Below are 25,172 nucleotides of genomic sequence, written 5' to 3' on the forward strand. Positions count from 1 at the left end.
AGCCCCTCCCCTTGGCAGCCACCAGTCTGTTCTCTCTGTTTGCAATTCTGTTTGTTTCATAGGTTCATTTGTGTCATATTTCCACATATAAGCAACATCATATGGTATTTGTCTTTTTCTGATTTACTTCACTTAGTATGATAATCCATTTGCATCCATGTTGCTGCAAATGGCATTATTTTGTTCTTTTTTATGGCTGAGTAGTATTCCATTGTCTATATGTACCACATCTCTTTACCATTCATCTGTCAATGGACACTTAGGTTCTTTCCATGTCTTGGCTATTGTGAATAGTGCTGCTATGAACATAGGGGTGCATGTATCTTTTTGAATTAAAGTTTTGTCTGGATATATGCCCAGGAGTGGGATTGCAGAACCATATGCTAATTCTATTTTTTAGTTTTGAGGAACCTCCATATTGTTTTCCACAGTGGCTGCACCAACTTACATTCCCATCAACAGTGTAGGAGGGTTCCCTTTTCTCCACACCCTGTCCAGCATTTGTTATTTGTAGACTTTTAAATGATGGCCATTCTGACTGGTGTGAGCTGCTACCTCATTGTAGGTTTTTTTTGGCCACACCATGTGGCATGTGGGATCTTAGTTCCCCAACCAGGGATCAAACCCATGTCCCCTGCAGTGGAAGCACAGAGTCCTAACCACTGGGCAGCCAGGGAATTCCCCTTCATTGTAATTTTGATTTGCATGTCTCTCTTACCAATGTTGAGCATCTTTTCATGTGCCTATTGGCCATCTGTGTTTTTTCTTTGGAGAAATGTGTATTTAGGTCTTCTGCCCATTTTCAGTTAGGTTGTTTGTTTTTTTGTTGTTCAGTTGTATGAGCTGTTTGTATATTTTGGAAAGTAAACCTTTGTCAGTCACATCATTTGCAAATATTTTCTGCCATTCCTTAGGTTGTCTTTTCGTTTTGCTTATGGTTTCCTTTGCTGTGCAAAAGCTTGTAAGTGTGATTAGGTCCCATTTGTTTATTTTTGTTTTTATTTTTATTGCCTTGGGAGACTGACCTAAGAAAACATTGGTACAGTTTATATCAGAGAATGTTTTGCCTATGTTCTCATGGAGTTTTACCGTGTCATGTGTTATGTTTAAGTCTTTAAGCCATTTTGAGTTTATTTTTGTGTATGGTGAGAGAGGGTGTGTTCTAACTTCATTGATTTATATGTGGCTGTCCAGCCTTCCTAGCACTACTTGCTGAAGAGACTGTCTTTCCCATTGTATATTCTTGCCTCCTTTGTCAAAGATTTTTCTTTTTAATATTTATTTATTTGGCTGCACCAGGTTTTTTTTTTAATTAATTTATTTATTTATGGCTGCGTTGGGTCGTCATTGCTGCGTGCAGGCTTCCTCTAGTTGCAGAGAGCGGGGGCTGCTCTTTGTTGAGGTGCATGGGCTTCTCATTGTGGTGGCTTCTCTTGTTGCAGAGCACAGGCTCTAGGCGCATGGGCTTCAGTAGTTGTGGCGCACGGGCTTAGTTGCTCCACAGCATGTGGGATCTTCCCGGACCAGGGCTCAAACCCATGTCCTCTGCATTGGCAGGAGGATTCTTAACCACTGCGCCACCAGGGAAGTCCTGCGCCAGGTCTTAGTTGCAGGGGATCTTTGTTGCCACATGCAGGATCTTTAGTTGCCGTATGTGGTATCTAGTTCCCTGACCAGGGATCGAACTCAGGCCTCCTGCATTGGGAGCCTGGAGTCTTAACCACTGGACCACCAGGGAAGTCCCTTTTATCAAAGATTAATTGACCATAGGTGTGTGGGTTTACTTCTGGGCTCTCTATTCTGTTCCATTGATCCATATGGCTGACTTTGTGCCAATACCACACTCTTGATTACTGTAGCTTTGTAGTACTGTCTGAAGCCTGGAGGGTTATGCCTCCTGCTCTGTTCTTTTTCTTCAGGATTGCTTTGGCAATTCTGGGTCTTTTATGGTTCCATATGAATTTTAGAATTATTTGTTCTAGTTCTGTGAAAAATGTCATGGGTAATTTGATAGGGGTCGCATTAGATTGCTTTCGGTCGTATGGCCATTTTAACAAATTAATTCTTCATTTCCAAGAGCATGGGATATCTTTCCATTTCTTTGAATCATCTTCAGTTTCCTTTATTAATGTTTTATAGTTCTCAGAGTATAAGTCTTTCACCTCCTTGGTCAGGTTTATTCCTAAGTAATTTTATTTTGGGGAGGTGTGATTTTAAAAGGTACTGTTTTTTTACATTTCCTTTCTGATATTTGGATAAAGTTTTATATACATATTTCCCTGACCTGGGCATTTGGGAGATAATGAGACTGGAATTTAATCCAGTCTTGGGAAAGGGTAAAGAACCTTCAATGAAACAGAATAAGGCATTGTTCTGGGGGCCTGATGCAAACACAGAAAAGAGTCATAAAGGTGTTTTTCAGGACTTGAGAAGCAGCCTTGGATTTTATTTTGTGATTTAAGCCCAAGATGGATGGTATGAACCAGGATAGTGTAGAGGAAGGTGAGAGATCTGAAAATATCTGGGAAAGCTTCTTGGAATAGGTAGAACCTGAGCTGAGTCTTGAAGGATGACGGGTGGGCTTTTCTTGGTTTAGCATTTTATTGTGGTATTTCCATGAAACCCCATCTACTTTCCACAGAAATAAAATATTTCAAGTAAATAATTGAATCATGAAATTATAATTTATTTTTCTTTGAAGATACTGCCCAAAGTTGGTATTTCGCTCACTTTTTGATTCTTGATTTCTTAATTGTTTTTTAACCAGATATCTTCAGAATGACATGTTCTGAAGAGCCACCATGTTTTTACACAATCAGTTCCTCTGCCCCAAATACCTTCCAACCCTATCCCCCAAGCACACCTTCAGGGAATTGTATATCTTTCAAGGCCTAGCTGAAGTAGCACCCTTTCTTTGCTCCCACAGTACAGTGCTGTCTACTTCTCTGCTTATATTATAGCTCTTATTGTTTGTTTAGTTTGTACTCTCAACCCCCTAATGCAGTCTCCTGCCCACAGAAGATACCTAATATGTGATTAATAGATGTGGTTAAATATAATAAGCTCTGAAATGTATTTTCCAGTATTAAGAACTCAGCTTTCTTACGTGCACAGGTATAATTATATTATGTTAATTGAATTTTTATTTGTTCTTAGATGTCATTAAGAGGATCTGCGCCAGTGACAATTGTACCTCTTCCTGGAGAGCAAGTACAGGTTCAGGGGGTCATCCAGACAGCTCAGTCTTCTGTAATTCACCCACCACACGTGCAAACGGTACAGAAATTCAAAGACTTAGTGGTTGAGAGAGGGGACTTTTGAACCCTGAGTCTCTGGACACACTGAAGTTGCTATAGTTATAATATTGTAAAACAAGATAATAAAGTTGTCTTAGAAATTAGATTTTAGAACTTCTAGCTTCATGTATATACTACCCGGTAAAAATATAAGGCAATTTTGGGAAGAAGTTATTGCTTAGAATTTAAGGAAATGAAAAATTTTCTGAAGGGAAAGCACCTTTTTATCCTAGTGGTATCCTTCATGAAAAAGAGAATTCTGAAGAAAGGGTGATGATGTGAGCATTTTAGCAAACTAAGAAAGTACCTACCTTATGCTTTATGGCGATCAAATAAAAGAAGTTCTCTCATAGTGAAGTTCTTATTTATATCTATCTACCTTCATATTTACACCTGACAACAGTAGGGAGGAAAAGGCCATCCTGGGTTCCTTTTCTTTTTACTCTTTCTCCCCATTTTATCTTCTGGCTCCTGTGAGTCTCAGAATGCCTTTGGTCATCTCTCATTTTTAGAAGCAGCTATCCTGGAAGAAAAGCTGTATAACTCATTTTTTCCTCTTGAATGTATACAGTGTCTGGCAGTGTTGTCAGCTCTAGAGCTGCATCTTTATGTGTTTTTTGTTTTTGTCTTTGTTTTTGGTTTTTTTCCTATAGGAAAGGTGACTGCTGCATGGATTTTTGAGGTTTTATATGAAGATTTTACTCTTATTAGTGCTGTTATTAAAGAGAAATACTTGATCTTAGTTATAAGGAATCTCTTAGTTTTAGAAGTGATTTTCTTACTTGAGTTCAGTGGGAGGCTTTGGAGTAAATTTAGGGTCAGACAGGGAAAACAGCTAATATTTAGATTAGAAATGGCGTATCTGTGGTGCATGAGGAAATATAGAAGTGACAGATCTTCCTTAATTATTACTTTATTATTCATTACTGCGATTATTTCTTAATTATTACAGATTGTGATCTTTCTTTCCTATCTAAAGACAAAGATTTAAGATACAAAAAAGTAGAAGTACACTAGACCTTGTTTTTGAAGGAGACTATAGAATGTAAAACAAGCTTCTCTGGAAATTTAAGATCTGAGTCTACATAGTTCAGGGGAAGGCCTTCTGTAGACAGTAAGTAAGGTAGAGAATTTATGTCCGTTCTAGAAGCCTGTTTTGTTTATTTTTTTTAATGAAGATGAAGTCAGGTGTCACAATGCAACTTCAGAAAAATGCTGAGAAATTTAATACATTTTAAAAATTGAAAATAAGTCGTTTCCTCAATTGTAAGATATCATAACTTAAAACTTGCATATGGTTATTGTAGTAACTAGTTTTAATAGGTTTATTATTAATAAGAGTTAACATTTACTGTGTGCTTGCGCTGTGCCGTGCACTAAGTGCTTTACATGTATTAACTCATTCAACTGTGAAGTGAGATACAGCTAATTATTACAGATATTTAAGTTGCATGTGTTTGTACCTGCCCTTGCCAGTGACCTCCACTTTGCCAAATCTAATGCTTGTTCTCAGTCCTTGTTTTACTTCACCTGCTAGCAGAATTTGACATGGTTGATTATTCTTTTTTCCTCAATACACTGTCTTCGCTAGTTTTCCAAGGACACTTTGCTCATTTAGTTATTCCTCATGGTGGCTTGTTCTTGGTCTCATTTGCTGGTTCCTCCCATTCTTTCCAACCTCTTACTGCTAGAGTGTCCCTGGGTTTTGTCCTATAATTATCCCCTTATTGAGCTCACTGAGTCTTGTGGCTTTCAGGACTATCTAAAGAACTGTGACTTCCAATATATGTCTCACCCAGACCCCTTCCCTGACTCACAGGCTTGTATATTCAGCAGTCTCCTCAATTTCATTATCTAATAATTAGATATTGGTTGGATATCTGATAACATTTCAAAGTTAGCATGTCCAAAGTCCAAATCAGACAGCATTAATGATTAAAAAAAAACTTTGAATAATGTGCATCAGTGTAGAGACTGATCTTTACAACTCTAGTGAAGTAGTAGTGCTTTATTTGGGGGATAGACTTTCTTCTTAGTTCTAAGCCTGCTGTGTTGTATGTTCCTTTAGTTTGGGCTCCTGAAATAAACTTTCTCTTTTCCTTTTATTTCTTTCTTTTCGACCTTAGATTTAATGACAAAGGAATTTGGGTGGCAGAAGACAGATCATTTTTTCTGAAAGTAAAAATTAAATTTAATTCTTTTTCTACCTGCTTTGTTCATCATAGTAAAACCAGTTCTGTTTTTCAGGTATCATCTTTATCAGAAAGTGAAGAGTCTCAGGACTCATCTGACAGCATAGGCTCCTCACAGAAAACCCACGGGATCCTAGCACGGCGCCCATCTTACAGGTGACTACTCGTGTCAAACCCTGCATGTGTTATATTACCATATGAGTTGGAATGGTGCTGGCAAAGCAAATTATATCAAGAAGGAGCATGTGTTTGTATAGGAAGGGAAGTGTTAAGAGAGACAGGGCAAGATTTTGAAGGGCCCAAGTTGCTGTGCTGAAGAGGAATTTAGACTCATCTTCTGGCAAAGTATTAGATATCCATATTTACTAACTTTAATAGTAATATGAAAGAATTAAACTACTTTGTGTTCCCTTTCTTAGCTTCCTAGCTCTGAGCCTTTGTCTTTCCCTTGTGTGTGTGTCCCTTTGCTAAAACACATTCTTCTACATTCTGCACATACTTTAGGCCTCATTTCCTCCTGGAAACCTTCTCTGTTTACTTTTTCTTCAGCCTCCCAAGACCAGGTTAGGTCTTTCTTCTGTGGCATCTTTTTACTAACCCCTATTATAGTACTTACCTCATGCTACTGGAATTCCAGTTTATTTATGGGCATGGCCAGTGCTTTATTATTTTTTGTCACCTCAGGGCCTAGCAGAATGACCAGATGAGAGTAGATGCTTAATAATTACTTGTTGAATGAAGAGAAAGCTGAAGTAGTACAACTAACTGACAGAAAGCTTTTGAAATAATCTGGGTGATTTCATATAGGTAGTGTGGTATCTTTGGCATGGCTGGATCTGAGACACTTCTGTGGTAGAACTGACCAAACCTGATGACTAGATGGTAGGAGGAAAGGGAGACAGAAAAGGATGAAATGCTCTTTTGAAACACATAGACAAATGCAGTAAGGTTTTCGATGTTACGAGAGAACTTTTTATAGGGTGTATTCATTCCTGCCTGACGGAAGAAGTAGGAAAGACTTCATAAAAGATGTAATTTAGGGCTTCCCTGGTGGCGCAGTGGTTGAGAGTCCGCCTGCCGATGCAGGGGACCACGGGTTCATGCCCCGGTCTGGGAAGATCCCACATGCCGCGGAGTGGCTGGGCCCGTGAGCCATGGCCGCTGAGCCTGCGCGGCCGGAGCCTGTACTCCGCAACGGGAGAGGCCACAACAGTGAGAGGCCCGCGTACCGCAAAAAAAAAAAAAAAGATGTAATTTAGTTCATCATCAATCTGATAAATTCTGGAAGCAGGGAGGGGTTTTGTAAGGCAGGAAGAGAGCTTCTTAGGCTGAGGGAACAGTGTGTAATGAAAGGTAGATTGTATGATATCAAAGAGGTTGGCCTGTTCTGGGAATTGGCAATTTTAAGGTACAAGGAAGAAGGGGTGGTTTAGCAAGAAAAGGTAAACAGGAGCCACATTACTTAGAACCTTGTTACCATGTTAAGGAATTGGGACTCTACTGAATACACAAAAAATTTTGTCTGTGAATTTTTGGGGGAGTGAAAAATAAGCCTACTAAAATGAGTTCAATTTGAAACTATAAAAAAATAATCCAGGGACTTACCTGGCTGTCCAGTGGTTAAAACTCCGTCCTTCCACTGCAGGGAGCATGGGTTCAATCCCTGGTCAGGGAACTAAGATCCCACATACCACGCGGTGTGGCCAAAAAAAAAAGTAATCCATTATGAATTTCTCAGCCTTAGAAAGCAAGGTTCCAACCATGTAAGTTAATCTAAACCTACATCTAGATATATCTTATGAAGCAAAATTGGAGGGCACCAAAGATAAAAATAAGATCTTAAAAGCTTCCACAGAGAAAAGACAAATTACCTAGAAAGGAGTGACCATTAGGCTGACAACAGATTTTTGAATGGTAATATTAGAAGACAATGGACTAAAATCTTTAAATGCCAAGAGAAAGTAACAGTTGGCCTTGGAATTATATACCCACCTGAACAATCACTCATAAATAATGGTGAAGTTAAAATCATTTCAAACTGATTTAAGAAATTACTAAAGGGTACATGTCAGGAAGAAGAAAATGAAACCAAACAAAAGGAACGTGAATATAAGAAAGAATGGTGAACCAAGACATTCATTTAAGTTACCATTGACTTTTTAGAATAATACTAATAATGATTGATTAATTTGGGTAGTTTAAAAACAAATGGAAAGAAATATATCAGGCAGAAATATATAAGACAGGAATGGTCTACTATAGTCTTACATCGACTACCTTTAGACTTACCTTAGACTGTTAGAGGTAACTGGCAAAAGAATACAGATAAAAAGTTTAATTTCCAAATAGTGGGGCTCTTTTGGCACAAAACAGTTATTTAGCTCCTAGATAAATACTTGTTAATGAATTGTGCATTTATAGGAAATAACAGAAATGTCTTATCAGCCTACTCTAATAAACATAAAACCATATACATACAAATACATGAGCTGAAACTAGAATGGGAAGCAGAAGCAAGCATGAAGACCAAGGTACACCCATTACTTTAGGTCTACTGCAGGAAGGGACTACGAACCTGAGATTTTTGTGTTAAGCTGAGATCCCTACAGCAGGCTAGAGCACCTGAAACAAAGTTTCCCCAAGTTAAGCTTTCCGAATTACCAAAGATAGGATCAACCAAATATGAATTTACAGTCACAAATCATCAAGCATACAAAGAAATAAACCATTATAAGTGAGAATCAGCAGAAACAATATACAATGAACTCAATAAATGCAGAAAAGTATTTGATAAAATTCAGCACCCACTCAAATTTTTAGCAAATAGGAATAAAAATGGACTTTCCTAGCATATACAGACTTTGAGAACTGAACTATACATAGGACAGATCATAGCTCAAGTTCCAAACATGGTACACACGTGGACCAAATCTGAATAGCACTGCATAGTCTTTGAAAACTAAATTGATGGAACCACGACCCACAGAAGGCTGGTCAGAACTTGCAGCTTGGACACAACCAGGCTGATAGCCTGCTAAAACAAGAATATCAAGAATTCTCCATAGGATTTAAACAGGAGTCTAATATAATATTGAAAATGTCTACCATTACATGGCATACAAAGAACTTGGAAGAATCTTAACTTGTAAGGGAAAAGATTATAAGCAAATGCCATCTCCTACATGACCCAGATGTTGGAATTATATGACAAAAACTTTAAAAGAGCTATTACTGAAATGTTCTAACTAACAAGTAAGGGTGAATTCTCTTGAAATGAATGGAAAGATAGGAACTCTTAGCAAAATACAGAAGATATAAAGAGAACAAAATAGAAATTTAAGAGCTGAATACACTAACAGAAACAAAACCTCACTGGACGGATTCAATAGGAGAACAGAGATAAAGAGTTAGTCAGCTTCAAAGATAGTTCATTGGAGATTATCCAATCTGAAGAATAGAGATTGGAAAAATTAACTAGTTCTCAGGGACTTGTGAGACAATATCCAAAGATCTAAACTGTGTCATTTGAGTTACAGAACAGAAAAATGTTGCAGAAAAAATACTTGTAGAAATAATAGCTGAAATGTTCCCAAATTCGGTGAAACCTACAAATTGAAAAAGCTTAGCAAATCTTAAAATAGATAAAATGCAAAGAAATCCCTGCCCAGACATATATCATAATCAAACTGCTGAAAAATGCATAAATATTGTGAGCAGCCAGAGAAAAATGACACTACTTATAAGGGCATGATGTGAATGATTATAGATTTCTCATCAAAAACTGTGCAAGCTAGAAGAAATGAAATAGCATTTTTAAAGTGCTAAAGAAAACTGTTAATCCAGAATTCTCTATCTAGTGAAAATAACCTCAGAAATGGAGGTGAACTAAGTATTCTCAGATAAAGGAAAACTAAGAGAAATCATTGACAGCAGACTTGCTCTAAAATAACTGCTAAGAAAGTTAAGACCAAAAGAAACTTGGAAGGTTAGGAATGAATAAAGGCAACAGCAAGATCTGGGCAAATATAATGGACTACTCTCCTATTAAATTCTTTAAAATATGTTTGATGGTTGAAAAAAATGACACTGTCTGATGGGGTTTCCAGTGTAGGCAGTTTTAATATGTAAGACAACTACAACATAAATGGGGGAGGATAAAGAGATTTAATATGGTGGTAAAGTTTCTAACGTTCACTTGAAGGGATAAAATAGTGACTATAAGTAGACTAGGCATCTATACTGTAACACCTAGAACAACTACTAAAGAAACTACAAAGAGATTTAGTCAAATACACAATAGATATATTAGAGTTTTGAAAAATCTTAACCCAAAAGAATGCAGAATTTTTTTAAAAGATAGCAAATAATAAAATGGTAGATCAACCAATATCAGTAGTTATATTAAGACAGCATGACTTAAACTCACTAAAAGATTATAAATAGACACAAAAATCCTCAAGAAAATATTAGTAAACCAAGTACAACAACATATAGATGGTATTATACACCATAATTGAGTAAGATTTATCCCAGAGTGCAAAATTGGTTTAACATCTGAAAATCAATTAATGTAATACATCGTATTTATAGAATAAAAACAAAAAACTTATAGTCATCTGGACAGAGACACAAAAAAGCATTTGATGAAATCCAGTACCCTTTAATGATAAAAATTCTCATCAAACAAATTGATGGGAGTTTCCTCAGCCTGATAAAGTGCATCTACAAAAGCCCAGAGCTAACATCATATTTAATGGTGGAAGACTGAATGTTTTCCCCCCTAAGGTCAGGCACAAGACAAGGCTGTGGATGTCTGCTCTCACTATTTTTACTTAACGTTTTACTCAGGAAATCAGGTAAGAAAATGAAATGAAAGGCATATTGGAAAAGAAGAAATAAAAGTTAGCAGATAACAATGATCTCATATATAGAAAATCCCAAAGGATCCACTAAAATAGAACTAATAAATAAGTTCAGCAGGGTTGTGGGATACAAAATCAACTGGTTTTCTACACACTAGCAATAAACAATCCAAAAATAAAATTAAGAAAACAGTCCTACTTAAAATAACATAAAATGTATAAAATACTTTAATACTTGAAATTAAATTTATAAATTCAAATTATATAAAACAGAAGTATAATACTTGTGTATTGAAAACTACAAAACCTTGTTGAGAGACATTTTTTAAAAATCTAAACAAAAAGACATCACATGTTCATCAGTTGGAAGACTAAATATTGTTAAGACAAATAACCCAGTTAAACAATGAAGAAAAGATTTGAATAAACATTTCTCCAAAGAAGATATACAAATGGTCAATAAGTATGTGAAAAACTGATCAACATCATTTGTCATTAGGTTAATGCAAATCAAAATAATGAGATATGACTTCAAACCTAGTAGGATGCCTAAAAAACAAACAAAAAACCCATAACAGGTGTTGGTAAGGGGGGCAGTGGCTGTGGAAACAATCTGGCAGTTCTTCAAAATACTGAACATACATACCTTATAAGCCATTACTACTATTGCTATATATATAAGCAAGAGAAATAAAAACATAATCAAAAGAAAATTGGCTATATTAATATCATACAAAACAAGACTTAAGGGCTTCCCTGGTGGCGCAGTGGTTGAGAGTCCGCCTGCAGATGCAGGAGACACAGGTTCGTGCCCCGGTCCAGGAAGATCCCACATGCCGCGGAGCGGCTAGGCCGGTGAGCCATGGCCGCTGGGCCTGCGCGTCTGGAGCCTGTGCTCCACAACGGGAGAGGCCACGACAGTGAGAAGCGCGTGTACTGAAAAAAAAAAAAAGAAAAGAAAAGGAAAAGAAAGCAAACAAAATAAGACTTAAGAGCAAAGATGATTATCAGAGATAAAGAGGGAGTCAGTTCACCAAGAAGACATAACAATCCTAAATAGGTACGCATCTAACAACAGAGCTTCATAATACATGTATCAAAAACTTACAGAACTGGAAAGCAAAATAAATCCACAGTTATAGCTGAAAATTTGAGTACACCTACCTCAGTATCCGACAGAACTTGTAGCCAGAAATTCAGCAAGATTATAGAACAACTGAACAATGCAATCAATCAGTCGTATCTAATTGACATTTTTAGAACACTTTACCCACGTGCACAAAGAACATTCACCAAGAAACACCACATCCTGGATCATAACAAACCTTAACAAATTTAGAAGAATTGAAATTGTGCAAAGTTCTTTTATATTTGAATTAGACTAGAAGCCAGTAAAAGAAAGATAACAGGAAAATCTCCAAACATACAGAAATTAACACACTTAGAAATAATCCATGGACCAAACAGAAAATCTTAAGGGAAATTAGAAAGCACTGTGAACTTAATGAAAAATGAAAATATCAAAATCTGGAGCTGTAACCAGTGGGAAATAATTAGAGGAAAATTTACCTTATTAAATAAAAACTTATAAAAGAAGGAAAGTCTCAAATCAACAAGTTTCCACTTTAAGAAACTAGGGGAAAAACAAAATAAGGTCAAAGCAAGCAGGAGAAATGAAATTATAGAGATTAAGCGCAGAAATCAGGGAATTCCCTGGTGGTCCAGTGGTTACGACTCTGCACTTCCATTGCCAGGGGCCCGGGTTTGATCCCTGGCGGGGGAACTAAGATCCTGCAAGATGCATGGCACGGCCAGGGGAGAAAAATAGAGCAGAAGTCAATGAACTTGAAAAGAGAAAACTAATAGAGATAATATAACTGAAAGGTGGTTCTTTGGGGGAAAAAGAATTAGTAAAATTGATAATCCGGTAGCAAGATGGGGGGAATGGTGACTATAAAGGGGAGAGTGGTCAGAGATGAGGTTGGGGAGGTCACAGGGACAAGTTATGGCCTTGTAGACTGTGTCATTTATTCTGATAGGGAGCCACTGCAGATGAGTGACTTGATCTGACTGACATTTTAAAAAGATGACTGGTTGTTGATGATTGGTGTGGAGAATGGAATGTAGCAAGAGAAGGGTAGACTAAAGGAGGACCTGTTAGAGGCTACTACTATTCAGTCAAGAGGGCGGTGGCATGGACTGGGGTGTAGCAGTGGAGGTGATGAGGGTGGGTAAGATTCTGGATATATTTTCAAGATACGGACAATGGGATTTGTTTATGAATTGGATAAAGGTTGTGAGAAAGAGAGAATGACTCCAAAATTTTTGAAAAACAGTCGATATTTACTGACGTGGGTAAGACTGCAAGTGGTGGAAGGATATCTGACATTAGATTTGGATGTATTAAGTTTGAGGTGCTATTGAGTGGAAGTATTCAATACACAATTGGATATAGGAGTTTCGAGTTAAGGAGAGAAGTTGAGGAAATATCATTTGAGGGGTCATCAGTATACACAAGGTATTCAAGCCTATGGGACAGATGAGCTCATTAGAAAGAATACAGATAAAGAGAAGTCCAAAAGACTAAGGTTCTCCAAGAATGAGGCAGGAGGATGAGGAAGAATGCAAAACAGTGGCAAATAATATCTCAAAATATAGTAAAAATAAAGTAATATATATGGGAATGGTAAACAACAATTTAGATAATGGTACTCTTTAAGGGGGGAGAAGAGCAGGGAAAGGAATTGGTAGTGACATTTTGGTGTATCTGTAAGTTAATTCCTATTAAAAATGAGATATCTAAAGCAAACATGGCAAAATACCATCTAATGGTTCTTGGTACATGGTGCATTGGTGTTTTATTTTCTGTACTTCTCTTTATGCTCAAAATGTTTCGTAACTTAAAATTGAAAAAGAAATGGCCACAGCGTTCCACAGTCTCATGCGAGGCTGGCTACTTAAGACCATGCAGGCAGCTTGTTAAATGGATTCTGGAGCTCTGTCCACTCAATCATTAGGGTTACCAGTTGGGAATCTGAATTCAGTAAACCTCTCCAGCTGATTCTGGTACATAAGCAGGTTTAGGAACCACTGTGACAATTCTACAGATGGCTAACACAGAGTCCTATAGGACTGCCACCTCTCTTGCTCTCTGTGTGGGACTTCTGTTAGTACAGTCTACACTTGCAGGTCTTTGTGGGAAGACTGTCCAGAGTAAAGAGACCAAGCTGGAGAAGGATCTTCAATGTGTGGTAAGAGAACAGCTGAAGGATCTAAAATTATTTGGCCTCCAATAAAGAAGACCTGTAGCAGTTGTCAAATATTGCAAAGAAGGACATGGATATATTGGGTCGGCCAAAAAGTTCATTCGGGTTTTCCTGTGAGATGTTATGGAAAAACCCGAATGAACTTTTTGGCCAAGCCAATTAGGGTAAAGCTTAACTTTCTCTAGCTTCATTGGGTGGAATTAGCTTTGAGTCTAAATAAGGATGAGCTCTAACCATCCAAAAATTGAATAGTTTGCTTTTTGGAAGTTGTAGATGAATTATTCCTGGAAATAGAGGCTGTTAGCAATGCTAGAGAATTCCTCCACTGGCTGGAGGGTTAGCATAGATAACATGAAAGATCCCTTTTAATGCTGAGGGGTTTTTTTTTTCCTTTGTGATTCTTTTTTATTATTGTTTCCACACAGGTAGTTTAGGTTTTCTGATTTTTCTACAATAAACACAGAATTCTTGAGTAAACATTTTTTTCCTTTTCTTTTTTTCCCCAGAAACAAAATTATGCTCCTTCCATCCCCAGCTGTGTTTTGGAAGACCTTTCTTTTCAGCAAGGCATCTTTTTCCATCCCCTTATTCTTGCCATGAGTCCCTTTTTTTTTTTAACCAAGTCTGAGGGATGCCTGTGGAATCAAATGTACTTCTCGTTAAAATAAGCAATTTTATTTATCACTGATAACTGCATTTTTATAGTAGTTTTTTTTTTGTACTTTCCATCAAAGTTAGGAAAATGGGGTTTTCCCCCCAGTTATACATACATATATACCTTCTTTTTCATATTCTTTTCCATTATGGTCTATCACAGGATATTGAATATAGTTTCCTGTGCTATACAGTAGGACCTTGTTGTTTATCCATTCCATATATACCAGTTTGCATCTGCTAACCCCAAACTCCCAATCCATCCCTCTCCCACCTCACTCCCCCTTGACAACCACCAGTCTTTATAGTAGTATTTTTTTTTATTTTCATTTTAATTTTTTGGCCACACCACGTGGCATGCAGGATCTTAGTTCCCCAACCAGGGATCGAACTGTGCCCTCTGTAGTGGAAGCGCGGATTGTTCTACTGGAACTACTGGACCCGCCAGGGAAGTCCAAAATTTAATCTTTTTAATAAAGGTCACTGACACTATTTAGAAAATGAATAGTACTTTGTTAATTAATGAAATACCTCACAATGGAGCCATCTCTCCTGTAGGGGAAGGAGACATTTTATACCTCTACAAGGGCCTTGTATATTGAAAGGCACTCTGTATGGGTATTTGCTCAGTGTCTCTTTTCATGTCGTCATAAACTAAAATATAACCAGCCTGCTAATAAACAAAGTCTAGTTTGTGCTAAAACACAGTATGTGCTAAACAAAGGATTCCTTGACATAAGAGTTTAGGTGTCTACCAGATTACTGAGATTTAAAAGGTTTAGTAATTTCTTTGTAAAGCTGTCCTCATCACCAACAGTAATAATAGAGTTCTATTTTTCACAGAAAAATTTTGAAAGACCTATCTTCTGAAGATACACGGGGCAGAAAAGGAGACGGAGAAAATCCTGGAGTTTCTGCTGTCACTTCTATGTCTGTTCCAACTCCCATCTATCAGACTAGCACCGGACAGTACAGTACGTATAGGAATAAATTTCCCACCCGATAGACACACAAAAACTAACCTTTCTGTTTGAAGAAGTGGTGTGTAAACTGTCATACTTTATAGTGATGATTATTAAAGGATAACATTTTGAGCCAGAAATAATGCAAAGTTCTTTTTCAGTATTATCTCATTTATTCCTTACAACTTTGTTGTGAGGTGGGCAGTTATCAATTTATGAGGGAACCGAGGCTTAGAGAGTCAGATAATATCCCTGAAGTCATACAGCCTGTAAGTGATACATGGCTTGTAAATGATATACTTACTTTAGGGTATAAGTCTGTGAGTTTTGACAAATGCATGGAGCTGTCTTAAGCACCACCACAATCAAGACACTCCATCACCCCAAGAAATTCACTTGTGCTGTGTCCGTTTGTAGATAATCTCTCCCTCCTCTCCTAACCCCTGTTCTTCAAGTTTTATTGGCGTCCCATCTGACCACCTGTCACCATCTCCAGTCATCCTCTCCACCACCTCAGTCTACACTCTCATCTGAATTACTGCAGTATCCGATTGGTCATCTTGCTTCCATTCTTGCTCTAATACTTTTCCGTATCTCAGCCAAAGCAGTTTATTTAAAATGTCAATTAGATCACACCATTCTTGCTCAGAATCTTCCAGTGACTTTAGAATAGGTCCCACAAAGCATTACATTCAGGATCTGGCTTTGCCTGCCACTCTGATCTCATCTCCTACCACTTGATGCCATTCTGGCCACACAGACTTTCTTGCTGTTCCTTAACACATGAAGCTTGTTTCTACCTCAGGATCTTTGGAGGTGTCATCCCTACTACCTGCGCGTTCTTCATCAGATCCTCACATGCCTTACATCCTCACTTTTTATAATTACGTATAAATGCCATAAAATATAGTAGCTTAATTACAGAATGTATATAATTATAGATTAGCTTATTTATGATCTGTTCTCAAGGAATGTAAGTTCACAACTATGACCTTGGCATACAGGGCCTGGCGCATGTAGGCTTTCATTAAAATGTGTTATGAATATATGATTTTAAGAATATATGTAGAATATTTCTGTGAGGACACATAAGAAACTGGGAATAGCAGTTGCAAGGAAGGAAACTTAGGAGCAGAGATCAGAGGCAATTGGGAGGTTCACTTTTCATTTTAAACAAAACTGAATTTTTTTTTTAATCATATACATGTATTGCTATTTCCAAAAAAATTTTTTTAAGGCAGCATATTAGCAAGTTAAAAGTTATGATATATTAAATGGTTTATTATTCTAAACCCATTAAAAATTAGAATTATGAAAACTACAAAGAAACTTGGGCTAATATTTCATATGTTACAACTGAAGTAAGTACAGTACAAGTCATATTTAGGGCAGCATGATCCAGTAGAACTTGATGATGCAAACGTTCTGTATTTGCATTGTCTAGTACAGTAGCTGCTAAACTATCTGAATACTGAGCACGTGACATGTGGCTGGTGAGACTGAGGAACTGAATTTTTTATTTTAATTTTAGTTAACTTAAATAGCCACGCATGGCTCATGGCTACTGTATTGAACAGTACAGTTGAGTTCTTCAAAGAAGTAAATTCAACCAGGTAAATATACATTTGTTAAGCAAGTACAGGAAGATATGTTGCAAAAATGAAAATATTCTGTATTAACATATATATTTAACATCAAAAGATGTGTATCTATAATGTGTGTAAATAAACCTATTTCGATATTTATATATCAATCTGTGTGAGCATAGGAAAAGATTAGGAAGGTTGTGCACCAAAATAATGTTTACCTCAGGAGGGGGGTGGGGAGTGGACAGTGGAATAAATAGGGATAATGGGACTTTTTATATATATATTTATATATGTATGTAATGTGTGTTGCAGGGAAGGAGATTGAAAGTAATTCCTAGTATAAGTTTAAAACGAATCTCTGAATCTAAAAAATGTTTTGTTTTTTTTTTTTGCGGTACACGGGCCTCTCACTGCTGTGGCCTCTCCCGTTGTGGAGCACAGGCTCCGGATGCGCAGGCTCAGCGGCCATGGCTCACGGGCCCAGCCGCACCGCGGCATGTGGGATCTTCCCAGACCGGGGCACAAACCCGTGTCCCCTGCATTGGCAGGCAGACTCTCAACCACTGCGCCACCAGGGAAGCCCCTAAAAAATTTTAATGTCTTTACTTCTAAAGTCATTTTATAAATTAAAGTATATGGGAATATTTGTTGTGTGGTAGTAGGGAAAGGATAAGGGTAATCAGAAACAGTGGTCACCACTAGAGAGTGGAGCTAAGAAAGAGTATGAGGATTTACTTTTTCATTATGTAACCTTTTATCCTTTTTGAATTTTCTTCCATAGGCACACTTATCTATTCAAAAATACTTTAAAATACAATCTTTTTAATGCTTTTAAATAAAAATTACAAACTATGTTAATATTTCCTACTACTTATTTTTCCTTTAAAAGTTTGTCATCGGTGGTACCCTCTTCTAATGGCCCAAAATTGCTGTGACAACATTAACAGCATGGAATGCTCTATAGAGCCCCAAATGGGTTTTGACCAGTCAGTTATTGTACAGTTTGAGACTAAATTTAAGATTAGTGCATCTGAAATACAATATTTTCTGAAGAAATGCTGTTTTACTTGTTTTACATATAGCTCACCCAAAGTAGTCAACAGTTATCAAGTGGAATTGCATTTAAACCTGTTTTAATAAATAGCAAATTTTTTTTTTTTGCCAATCCTTTGTCATTAGTGTGTTGTACAGCCTTATATTAGCTATGTTCTCTCTTTGGTTTAAGTTGCCATTGCCCCAAATGGAGCCTTACAGCTGGCCAGTCCAGGCACAGATGGAGTACAGGGGCTTCAGACATTAACCATGACAAATTCAGGCAGTACTCAACAAGGTACAACAATTCTCCAGTATGCACAGACCTCTGATGGACAGCAAATACTTGTGCCCAGCAACCAGGTGGTTGTACAAAGTAAGTTTGCTTAAGTATCTATGGAAAGCATCACAAAGTACTTTCAAAGACACTTACAAATTAACTAATTCTTTTGACCACACAGCTGCATCAGGAGATATGCAGACATATCAGATCCGTACCACACCTTCAGCTACTTCGCTACCACAAACCGTGGTGATGACATCTCCCGTAACCCTTACATCTCAGACAACTAAGACAGATGACCCCCAACTGAAAAGAGAAATAAGGTTGATGAAAAATAGGTAGGTAGTAAAATTATACTATCAGAATGGGTAATGTTTTTATAAACCTCAAAATATAACCAGATATTAACTGAGATTGTATATTAGAAACAAGGAGAGGGGATTATATCAACATTATTTTAAGAGTTTTAGATTATGTCTAGTACATTTCCAGTGGATCAGTGAGTCCCTTTGCATAGTTTCTTTATTTAATATATAACCTAGAGTTCTTCTATTTTTATTGTGTCCTTTGAATAGCACTGTTAAGCAAAACTTTTCAAACAATATATTTTGTTCTTATTCAGATGACAAAGTTAAGTGAAAATAATAATTTGCTGCTTGCTGTTGACCAGAGTAAGAATAGGCAAGAATTAGTAGGATTCTGCATAATACCTAATATACTTCTGGATACAGAATTGCTCTTAAAAATGAATTTTGATCATGAAATATAGTAGTCATTTAACCCCCAGAAACATTTGTTTGTTTTAAATGTATTTTAAACATTGCTATATGCACTACATATACATCAGGCATTAAAAATCACTAGTTCTTTGAGAAAAAGAATATGATGGGTAGCCTTCTGCAGTGTGTTCAAGGGAAAAGAAAAGACACCAGTAAACTATATTAGAAACAAAAAAGGGTAAATAGCCACAGATACAACAAATTTTTAAAATTATAATAAGGTTCTATTTTCAGGTCCTCTCCAGTAAGTTAGAAAATTAGAATAAAGGATAATTTTCTAGAGCAATAAAAATTACCATAAAAGGACCAGATGGATACATTTAATTACTTCAAGATAAAATGTTTCTTTACTAAAAACAAGAGGAAGCATCACTGTAAATGACTTGGTAACAAGGCAGGGACCATCTGTTGTTTTGGAGGTTCCAACAAATACAAGTAAATGAAGTAAGTTATGTAAATTATTAGAAAAGAATTGTATCTTGTTGCTGATGATATGACTGTGTACCTAGGAAACCCAAAAGACTTGTTAAAAATTACTAGAGTGTGACTTCTCTTTCTGACAATGTAACGTCAGCTACATAATAAAAGCTTGATGAAATATAAAAACCATCCTTTTAAATGACTGGATGAGCATGCAGAAAGTAAGAGAAATCTATTGAGGTTAGATGTGCGAACCAGAAGCCCAGGACCATGATGTTAAATAAGCACTTAAGCAGCCCCTGTATATCCTAGGGATAAATTCAGATCTTTGTGATTGGTATAGCTTTGGTATGCAGAGGGGACTCGGGACAGAGCCTGGGGCCTTTGCAGGCTGGAGAACTGGATCACAGATTATTTTTCATGAGGTCAAGACCCAAGAAGTACTACATCCATAAGCTGAGAATTGTAATTTTAAAAATTAGTGCCCCCAGTTGGAGAAAGCAACTTCAACACAGGCTCTAATGAATTCCCATACATTGAGTTCTAACAAATATAAGTTGAAAAATCAGACTACCCAAGGAATTAGGCTTCCATTATATGTGCCAACCCCTTAGGCAACTGTCACAAAAAATTATTTCCATTTTTTTGAGATGAGGAAACTGAGGCCTAGAGAAGTTAAGTTACTTGACCAAGGTTACACTGCTTAGTAACTGATAGAGGTAGGGTTTAAATTCATGGGTCCAAGTTTTAGAGTCCAAAGTCTTAGGGAATCCCACACTGCCTTTCAGGAGCAAGAGTCAGCAGAAAGAGCAGACGACAGAATGAGTTTTGTGAAGTCTTAGTAATCGAGTGGAGAGAGGGAAAGAAGTATGTCTTTTGTATTTAAAAAAAAGGATGTCATTGTAAATCATCAAAGCTCAAGAGACTATAAAAATGATAAAAATTGGAGAGGAAAAATAAAACTATTATTATTAGCAAAGATATATTCATCTGCTTAGAATATCCAGGAAGATCTGTCTGCAAACTATTTGAAATTGAAAATCAACATTTGTACCAGAAGCCCTTGCCAGTTTAGTAAAACAGGAAAAGGGAGGGGAAATTACAAGGATTTAAATGAAAAAAATAGAAACTATTACTATCTTTTATACGATTGCTTGATTTAAAAAAAAAACAAACCAAATGGACTTAGAGAAAAATTATTGTAAGTAATGAGTTTACTAGATGTAAAATCAGTTTAGAGAAAAATTATTGTAAGTAATGAGTTTACTAGATACAAAATCAGTTTTCAAAAATCAACTGTAGGGCTTCCCTGGTGGTGCAGTGGTTGAGAGTCTGCCTGCCGATGCAGGGGACGCGGGTTCATGCCCCAGTCTGGGAAGATCCCACATGCTGTGGAGCGGCTGGGCCCGTGAGCCACGGCTGCTGAGCCTGCGCGTCCGGAGCCTGTGCTCCGCGGCAGGAGAGGCCACAACAGTGAGAGGCCCGCATACCGCAAAAAAAAAAATCAACTGTATTTCTTCACATCATCAATAAAGAGTTTGGTAAATAATTATTTAAAAGATATCATTTATATTATCAATAAATAAAATATGTGAGAATAAATCTAACAAAAGCTGTCCAGGACATTTACAGAAAACATTGTAAAATGTTTTTGAAAGACATTAAGGAAGATCTAAATAAATGGAGAAATATACTATGTCCATAGATATGGAAACTCAGTATTATAAAGATGACTATTTTTCCCCCCAATTGATCCATAGATTCAATGCAGTTCCAATCAAAACCCAAACAGGTTGTTTGAAGAACTTGACAAGTTGATACTAAAATTTGTAGAAGAGTAAAGGGCCAAGAGCAGCCAAAATATTCCAGACAAGAATAAGGTGAGGAGATATCAAGTTTTGTTTAAAGCTGTGGTAATTCAAATCATGTTATATTGGCATTGAGATAAACAAAATCACCAGTGAAATAGAGTAGGGAGCTCAGAAACAGATCTGTGAATACATGAAACCCTGGTAGGGCAGATTATTGGGGGAAGGAGGGACTCCAATAAATGGTGCTAAGATAGTTATTTATATGTGAAAAAATATATTGGATTTCTTCCTCACACCATACACAAAAATCATACTAAATGGATTAAAAACATATATGTGAAAGGTGAAATTTTAAAAACTTTTAGGTGAAAATGTATAACCTCATGGTTTCAAGTATAAGGAAGATTCCTTAAAACAACACACATAAACACACAATAATTAACATGAAAAATTGATGAATCCTCATTAAAATGAGTAACTTTTCATCAAAAGACAAAGTGAATGAAAATATAAGCTTCAAACCTATAGAAGATATTTGCAACATGTCTAACCAAAAACAACAGATTTGTTTGAAAAAATATAAAGATCTTCTGAATTAATCAGAAGTACAACCCAACTGAAAAAATGTTGAATATATTTTTGAAATGATACTGACACAACTCCACATCTGGAGGAAAATTAAATTGGACCCCTATTTTATACCATATACAGAAGTAATTGCAGATGGATTAAAGACTTAACTGTGAAAATTAAGCAATAAAATCTTTAACATAAAATTTAGAGAGAAATACATAGTGTATCACATTTTAATTTAAGCCAAGAAAGAGTTTAAAAAAGAGCATTTATTGCATTAAGAAATAAAAATATCAGAAATCAAGTGGTAGATTAGAAAATAATGTAGAAACAGATAAAGGGTTACTGTGTATAATGCACTGAGAGTTCTTAGGTTGTTCATCTTTCAAATAATTTCTAATTGTAAAATGGGCAAAATGTATGAATGGAAAAGGGTATGAATAGGCAAATTATGTAAGAGCAGATCTGAAAGACCGTTAAATTTTTGAGAATATGCTCAATCACACTAGTAGTTAGGGAAGTGAAAATTAACAATGAAATGTCCACGTGCAAAGAACTGTGTACCAGTATATCAATAGAAACATCATTAAAATAGTATGTGTAAAAAAAGCAAGTTGCAGATAATATCTACAGTCCGTAGTATAAAAAATACTCAAAGTAATACTTTTTACTTCTATATGTATGTAAAACTTGAATGTAAATCCATAGAAATATTCTAACAGGACATGTACAAAACTGAGAATGAAATCACTGTTTGTAATTAAAACTCAATAAATAAAAATTAGAGAGTCTATGTGCCAAAAGTTAATAAGAGGACCCATAAATTTCATTTCTTGGTATTTATCCAAGAGAAATGGGACATATGTTTACAAAGAGACTGGCACAAGAACATGCATAGCAGCTAAAACTAGAAAACAGCCCAAGAGAATGGATCAGCAAATTGTAATGATGTTCATACAGTGGAATATGCCCAACAATATAAAGGAGCAAACCACTGCACAGTAACACAGATAAACCTCAAAAATATACTGAGTGAAAGGAGATGAGACACAAGAGTACATTCTGTATGACTCTGGTATCTGAAGTTCTAGAATAGGAAAAATTTCATCTGTGGTGATAAAAATCAAACCAGTAGTTGCTTGGGGAGATGAACGGGCATGAGGGAACTTTCTGGGGCAATAAAAATGTATGTCTTGATGAGTGGGTGGGTTATACAGGTATATGCATTTGCCAAAACTGATTGAATTCTGCACTGAAGATCATTGTGTTTCACTGTATATAGATTATACCTTAATTTTTTTTAATGAGGAAAATGACCAGGGAAGATTACTGAAGTGCATTTACCATTTAAGGAATGTGAACTTTTTTCTAACATTGGTTTTTTTAATGCTTACATTTAGAGAAGCTGCTCGAGAATGTCGCAGAAAGAAGAAAGAATATGTGAAATGTCTGGAAAATCGAGTTGCAGTCCTGGAAAATCAAAATAAAACTCTAATAGAAGAGTTGAAAACTTTGAAGGATCTTTATTCTAATAAAAGTGTTTGATGCTTAAGAAAGAAAATATTTTTGTGGACTTGCCTAAAAATTAGACGGAATTTCTTTTCTTTTTTAGTGGAGTTTTATGAATTAAAAGGTCAAAAATGAAGCTTTTTATTTAGGCTTTTGCAACTTAAAGATAAATATCTTATGCAAGAGATCTGGTGACAGAGGATAAAGTGGAAAAAGACCTCAAGGAGGTTACTGGCACAACTGGAAACTCTGTAAAAATTAAACATACTCAAGAAACAAGAAATAAACTTTCACAAATTCGAATTTTCTAAATAACAATAGTTGTCATATTCCAAAAATGGCAGATAAGATGAAATTTGATAAATCAGATTTTTAAAAATAAATCAATTTACCCTATAGGTTTGCATTTCTTACCATTTCCTAAAATTTACCTTTTTCAATTGTGTGTGTGTGCAACTTCTGCCAATAAATTCTAAATTACAAATAGAAAAAAGCTAATATACAACTAAATATATAAACTATGTGTTCTGATTATGTATACTTGCTCTATCATCAGGTCTTAAATGGGTGTTTAAAAGTTTGTTTATTGAACTTGAGAGGATTTTTGAGACTGGGTTAACTATTTTTGAGGCCTTGTCCTAAAAGGCATCTAAGGTACATGAATGGAGTGTGGTGATTTTTGTAACATTTTTTTTATCAGAATGGAAAGAGAATTGTTTAAAAGTTTGATACTTTTAAATCGTTTGTTTTTTGGTTACTCTGGGAATGGTGATTTTCTACAAATATTTAATAAATTGTTTTTTGATTCTATATTCTGTATGCAGTTAAATATACATTACTTATTCTGTTGTGCTTTAATAGAATGGAATGTTTACAGGCCCTTGAGATGTTAGAGTATTTTAAAAACCTTCTGAAGATGCATACCAAAGTTTTCCAAGAGGATTTTATAATTGGTTTAATGTAAGGTTTATCAGATTCTAAAATAGTACAGTTACTAAGGCAATTTTATGTGAGAGACTATTTTGTAATGTAGTGAATGGTACATTTATAAGAAATGTGACTGCCAATATATTTTTATAGCTAATCTTTATAAATTCTAAAGTTGAGTTTTTAATGATTATTTTAAATGTTTATATAGTTTGTTAGTAAAAAATATTTTGCATCTCAAAGTATCATTTTTATATTATAGGAAGTAAAGTTTCCAGGTTGGCTAATATTTGAATTGTAAGTTTTGTATGCAGTTTATCCAGAGTTCAAAAATGCTGTCAGCACACCAGTGTTTAACCTCTGTATTCCAATTTGTATACACTTTGAAATTGTACTGCAAAACTATTGTGTGCTTCTTATACAATATGTATCATATTGTTGTCTATGAAATTAAAGGACATTTGATAAAAATTAAGTTTGCCGAATGTAAAATATATTGCTTGATATACGAATGACAAGCTTCCTGATAGCCATTGTGTTAATTATACTAACTATAGTGCATTTCTAGTTTTAAAATGAGGATAAATTTAAAAATCTGGGCTACACTACCTATTTTAAGAAGGGGATATGTTTATATGTTTTGATTCAGTCAGAACCAATTATAACAAACTGAAGATAGCTAAATATTTTGTTCTACAAGTGGCTAAAGGCTAAAGAATATTAGCCTTTAGGCTAATATTTAGCCATTAGGCTAAAGAATATTAGGAGGTATGGGGTCAGTGGATTATATCCAGAGTGTTTTAAAAGATAATATATTGGGTACGTGTTGTGTTTGGCTCCAGTAGCCTAAGGTGGAGCTGAAGCGGAGATACTAGCGCTGGGGAGTGGCTGCAAATACAGATTATCATTAGCAGAGAGGTTTGACTGCACACAGACCATGATCAATTGCTTGCAGACTCATATCAAAACGGTATCAGTGAGTGGCAAATGAAAACAAGCTCAGGGCTCCCACTGATT

At 36.0% G+C, this 25,172-nt stretch overlaps 1 protein-coding gene across 5 annotated transcripts in view; it reads left to right on the plus strand.

Moving 5' to 3' along the window:
* Window positions 1-24,608, plus strand: part of ATF1 (activating transcription factor 1) — a 54,494-nt gene extending 29,886 nt beyond the window's left edge. For 3 of the 5 annotated variants that reach the window (XM_082664976.1, XM_082664978.1, XM_082664977.1), the window contains exons 3-8: window positions 3,157-3,276; window positions 5,544-5,644; window positions 15,114-15,244; window positions 18,047-18,229; window positions 18,315-18,474; window positions 23,120-24,608. In XM_082664976.1, the coding sequence (XP_082521102.1) occupies window positions 3,157-3,276; window positions 5,544-5,644; window positions 15,114-15,244; window positions 18,047-18,229; window positions 18,315-18,474; window positions 23,120-23,264 (840 nt within the window). In that variant the 3' untranslated portion in view covers window positions 23,265-24,608. Of the gene's footprint in view, window positions 1-3,156; window positions 3,277-5,543; window positions 5,645-15,113; window positions 15,245-18,046; window positions 18,230-18,314; window positions 18,475-21,095; window positions 21,216-23,119 lie in introns of all 5 variants that reach the window. The other 2 variants (XR_014297388.1, XM_082664979.1) reach the window with 2 other exon arrangements.
* Window positions 24,609-25,172: the final 564 nt, after the last annotated feature.

This window comes from Grampus griseus (genome assembly GCF_964374135.1).
Source record: "Grampus griseus genome assembly, chromosome: 11".
In the NCBI taxonomy this organism is placed as follows: domain Eukaryota; kingdom Metazoa; phylum Chordata; class Mammalia; order Artiodactyla; family Delphinidae; genus Grampus; species Grampus griseus.